The sequence below is a fragment of the Phascolarctos cinereus genome, unplaced genomic scaffold (assembly GCF_003287225.1).
Source record: "Phascolarctos cinereus isolate Bilbo 61053 unplaced genomic scaffold, phaCin_HiC Scaffold_1;HRSCAF=81, whole genome shotgun sequence".
NCBI classification, from domain to species: Eukaryota; Metazoa; Chordata; class Mammalia; order Diprotodontia; family Phascolarctidae; genus Phascolarctos; species Phascolarctos cinereus.
In genome coordinates, this window is record NW_027555514.1 from 216205263 (window position 1) to 216210391 (window position 5129).

The following is a 5129-nucleotide window of genomic DNA, read 5'->3' on the forward strand; positions in this document are numbered from 1 at the left end:
TTATTTGGTGTTTGCTAAGTTAATTTCTTTTTGTTTTGTTTTTTTTTGCAATGGGGTTAAGTGACTTGCCCAGGGTCACGTGGCTATCTGAGGTCACATTTGAACTCTGGTCCTCTTGACTCCAAGGCCAGAGCTCTATCCACTGTGCCACCTAGCTGCCCCTAAGTTTTTTAAAAAGGGAAAAAATATTAGTGGAAGGACAATAAAAAAGTATCCTACGCCTGTGAGGTCCTGGGGGTGGGAGGTCCGGAGATTTCTGAGCTGAAGGGTCTGGGTGTCAATTCCTTTTGCCCTGAGGCTCAGTCACTTCTCTGCTGTGGGCCATGCCATGCCCGGGATCCTTTCCCCTCTCTGACCTCAGGCCCCCCGGCTTTCCCGACCTCCTTGCAGGTATGCTCGTGGTCCTTGGGGATCCCTCCCATTTGTGCCTGCTGACATCACGCATGTGCGCGGCTCTTTGCACGGTAGCCCCCCCCCCACATCGCGCTGGGGGTCCTGGAGCAAAGGGACTGTCCTTCTTGGTACCCCCCCAGCGTTTAACAGTATTCCTGCCATATAGTAGGCGTTTAATTAGTGCTTCTTGCCGGTACTCAGTTCCCTCATCGGGCGAGTTAAAGGGGCGGGCGGGAGTGCCGAGGTTTCTAGCCCGGGAGGAGCCTCGGCTCTCAAGGTCTCGAAGTCCGGAGCAGCACCGCCCCCCCCCCCCCCCGGCCCTGTCTAGCGGAAAAGCTGCGCTCATGGGCGGGGCTGGGGTGGGTGGGGCCCTGACCCCGCCCCCAGGAAGAGACACCCCACCCGAACCTCCCCGAGCTCGCTCGGGGCTGGGACTGACTCTGCCCCCTCCAGCGACCGTTTCCCTGGGTCCGGCACGCTCCCCGGAGATCGATGGTTGGCCTCTCCAATGACAAGGCGAGGACCCGGCAGAGCAGCAAATCAGGCCGCAGCGGAGGCGGAGCCAGCGGAGGGAGGTGGGGACAAGGAAGCAGGCGCAGGGAGGTGGGGGGGAGAACAAGGGAGGACTCTGGCTCCTGCGGAAGCGAAGAGGTGATGGGGTCGTCTGGTTGCTCTTTCCCTTCTCCTCCCCGGGCCGAGGACGTCCCCTGTGCCCTGGGGCACGTACCTCTGGGTCTCCCTTGCAGTGGGGCGGGGCGGGTTGGAAGGGTCTCTTTTAGTGCTTGGAGATCCTTGTCCCTCTTTCCCCACCCCGCTTGGGTGCTTGGACAAGAGGCTTTTCCCTTTCCTTTCTTGGGCGTGGGAGTGGGGACAGGTCCCCTCGTTTTCCTTCTCAGACCCTCCCCCCCAAGCCCAAAGATACGCTTGGACATACTCTGAACTCCTCCTATACCTGTCCCTCCCACCCGGGGTCCCTCTCTCAGCCCAAGGAAAGAGGGTGCGGAGTGCAGGAATGGGGACCCCCGGATTCCTGGGCTTTACCCTGTTTAGCTCGTCTTCCAGCTGTGCCCAGAGGTGGGGGTGGGGAGGGGAGAAAGGTTGGAGGAATCCCCTCTCCCTCATTTGAGAGGCAGGAGCTGATAGGGTCTTCTCCAGAAGTGAGCAGAGAAGGGTCCCCATGAAGTTGAGGGGGCAGGGGATCAACCCCAGATAGCTGGGGTGGGGGAGGCTTGTGCCACCCTGTCCTTCCCCTTCCTGACCTTCAACTTTTTTCTTCCTTGTCCCTTCTTTCCCTGTAGGGAACAGAACAGTGGAGGATGTGGGACCCCAATGCAGGTAAGTGCCTCGGAGGGTGTGTGCTCTGCCTCTGTCTCTCTCCTACCTCCACAGGGGTGAGGAGATGTGGTTTTCCTATGCCCATTTTCTTCCTCTCATGAAACAAAGTTCCCAGTTAAGGCAAAAACATAACTTGACCTCCCTTTTCCCTTTTGCTTCCCAACACACAAGACTTTCCTCTTGAGCACAGGTAATTTCCTCTTCCCCCTACCTTTTTTCCCCTCCCCCTCTTCCATCCCACCTGGGATATCTCCTCTTTTCCCTCTATATTTCAACCTTTTTCCTAACCTCCTTACTGCCTGAAGGAAGAGGGGGCAATAAAGGTACCAGAGACTCTTCACCACTTGTTTCAGTTGTAAGAGAGGCTAGACCTTGCTGGTATTTTATTTTCTGCTTCTCTCCCCATCCAGGACAGCCAGGGATGTACCCTCCTGGGGGTCCTATGCCCCCTTCAGCATCTGGGTGCCCTGGGGTTACCAACCCCATCAACCCACCATCAATCAACCCTGCATACCCTCCAGGTACCTATCCTCCTCCACCTGAGAGTTTCCCAGGGAATCCAGCTTATCCTCCTGGTCATGCTATTGGCCCTGGGCAGCAGCCAGGATACCCAGGCGGCCCGCCCCCAGGCCCCTGCCCACCTCCAGGTCACTACCCACCTCCTGGCCCTGGTGTGCCTTTTGTGAATCCCTTGGCCCCCGGGGTCATGGGGCCAGGTATGGTGATGGATAAGAAGCTGAGGAAGAAGATGAAGAAGGCTCATAAGAAAAAGCATAAACATCACAAACATGGCAAGGTTAGTTTCTTTGCTAGCCCTGCTGGGGTTGGGATGGGGAGCATTTTATCAGAGTCCGTGGCACAGGGGGAATTTGGGACATGGTCAGATGCCTATACCAGTCTGGATTTGCCTTCTATGTTGCCATCCATCCATGCTGTGAGTGTAGACTAGTGGAGAGAGCATGCTGGACTTAGAATCTAGAAATAGAAACTGGGTTGTATTCTGCCTCTTAATATTTCCCTAACTCGGAGCAAGTCCCCTCACCCCTTTAAATCTCAGTTTTTTTGAGGAAAATAGTGGTTGGCGTAGATAATCACTAAAGTTGCTTCCTCAGGCTCTAACCTATTGAGTTTATGGGCAACCTTTGGCAGATGTCTCAGATTATCTAGGCTTTAATTGCTTCTAGCTATACAGGGTACGTGATCCACCCACCCACCCACCCACCAGAGTGCTGAGGCATAGATATAGATACATACATATGAAAGGACTTGGGAATCTTGGGAAAGGTTATGACCACCAAACCTATGGATTAATTAGTTTTGTCCTTTGACTCTGTAACGGAATACCTGGGACCAGGCTCCTATGTCTTCTCTCTCCTTCACCTTAGTTATTCTAGTATAGTCTAAAGAAAGGTAGCTAGAATTGGTGCTTGGAGAAACCAAAGCTTGAATCTTACCTTGGTTGCTTATTGGCTGTGTAGCTGTGGGGAAGTTCTTTAATCTCTTTGAGCCTCAGTTTCCTTATCTGTAAAATGGGGTTAAAAATAGCTACTGCACTTATCTCATTGTCTTTTGAGACTCAAATGAGATACAGAATGGAAAGTACTTCATGTACCTTAAAACCTAGTAGACACATCAGCTGTTATTAGACAATAACGATAATGGGCCTTGGAAACTGAGGCTCCGAAGAGTTGAATGACTATTCTGACATCAGGCAGTTGGGGCAGAGCAATCTAGGAATCCAGGATTTCTGATCTCTAAGCTTTGGGGCACTGATCATTCAAGTACAGTGTTCTAAGCCTTAGCATGGGTTGGAGCAGGTCATAGGACCATACAGAGGGCTTAAACCAACCTGGGACAGGGAAAAAGAGAGGGAAGAAGGTGATGTGATTGGGGCATGTCTAAATTCCCTTCATTTCAGTGATAGTGGGGATGCTGCAGAAAGGGAGAGGTGGAAACCACTTGAGAATAACTCAAGAACAGCCAGTGTTGGAAAATAAATGTTTACCATTGCTGATAAAGTTGCTATGCATGTAGGCAATCTGGATTAGATATTAACTCACATTTTTATAGTACTATAAAGTTTGCAAAGTACTTAATATGTGTATTCTTTTTATCCCCCAGTACTTTTGCCTAGGACTAAGTTACTTGAGTAAGAGTAGGGGTCATTTTCATTTATGTGGATTGTCTGTACTAAAGGTGCTGGGGGTATTCGTTGCTTCAGTTATTCAACAAACATTTATTTGCCAATTGACTTCTGCTTTTACAACACCGACCTATGCCTTCCTCAAAGAGGCTTCCCCATTCATGAAACCCCTTGATTGAGAAAGAGAAGGAGGCACTTGTTCCAAATGAAATTAATGAAAAGTCCCTGCTACTGTTGTAGCATTAATTCCAGAGGGAGAAAGTTGTTTTCAGTGTATTGGTGACGTTCCATGTGTGAGTTATTGGCCTTAGGTGCACCTTGTATGGGGAGGGTACATACTAGATAGATGGGGAATAGGGTGGGACTTCATGGGGTCAGAGTTCAAAGTCTGATAATCTCTCCTCTCCACTTTCCCATTCCCCTCGCAGCATTCTTCCTCCTCCTCCTCTTCCAGCAGTGACTCTGACTGAATCCTGGGCCCTCCTCCCCCCAAGTCACACCACCCCAGCTCTCCCATCAAGCCTTGGACGCCATATTGTGCTGGGGGAAGATAGCCTTGCAGCCCCAACCTCATTCACCCCTTTGCCCAAATTGGTTGGTGAAGGTGAGGAAAGGATCCCTATTGGCCTGAGGAAGTCCATTTTCTTACCTACTAGATTGAATCACTGGGGGGGCACTCCTTTCTGAAGATGTATGTCCTTTGAGCCAAATGCTGAAGAACATTTTAGGATCTGGAAAAATGTGATTTTAAAAAATTTATTTTGTAATTTGTGTGGGAGAAGGGGAAGAAGGGGGGTGTGGCATTACCATGGAAGTTGGTCTGGGTTTGGTAATCTTATGATAATGGCATGTGGGAACTACATTTCCCAGCAGACTCTGCTTTCTACTCAGCCCATTGCTTTCTGGGAAAGAGAGTTCTTTTGAATAGGATAATGTAGGTGCCATTTTGGAACCTCATTTCTTGATGAGCTCTTTTCATCCCAGTCATTCTTGGGTCTTCCTCTGTTTCTTTTACTGTGCTTCCCAATAAAGCTGTTTATTCCAGTCTCCATTCATCTGTGCCAATATCTTGGGCTGTTTCCAGCAAGTTCTATTGCTTTTGTTGCCCCTTTCTACAACCCTTTCTTAAAGGAGTAATAACCTAGCCTATGGACCAGAGCATGAGCGAGGAGGGTACCTCATTGTCACCATGTTTGTTTCCTGAATGTGAAATCATGAAGTACCTTCCCCCTCCAGGACTGATGCAGGCTAAGTTGAG

The 5129-nt window shown here is 50.3% G+C and overlaps 1 protein-coding gene across 2 annotated transcripts; it reads left to right on the forward strand.

Moving 5' to 3' along the window:
* The first annotated feature begins 973 nt into the window (after positions 1–973).
* On the forward strand, positions 974–4922 carry PRR13 (proline rich 13). 2 transcript variants are annotated; one of them, XM_020966276.1, is made up of 4 exons: positions 974–1044; positions 1692–1728; positions 2139–2524; positions 4300–4922. In XM_020966276.1, exons 2-4 carry the CDS (start codon positions 1710–1712, stop codon positions 4339–4341), a joined length of 447 nt encoding a protein of 148 aa, XP_020821935.1. In that variant the 5' UTR covers positions 974–1044; positions 1692–1709; the 3' UTR covers positions 4342–4922. The 2 variants fall into 2 exon arrangements, with proteins under 2 accessions (XP_020821935.1, XP_020821936.1); XM_020966277.2 differs by having other exon boundaries at positions 1041–1112.
* The last annotated feature ends 207 nt before the right edge of the window (positions 4923–5129 follow it).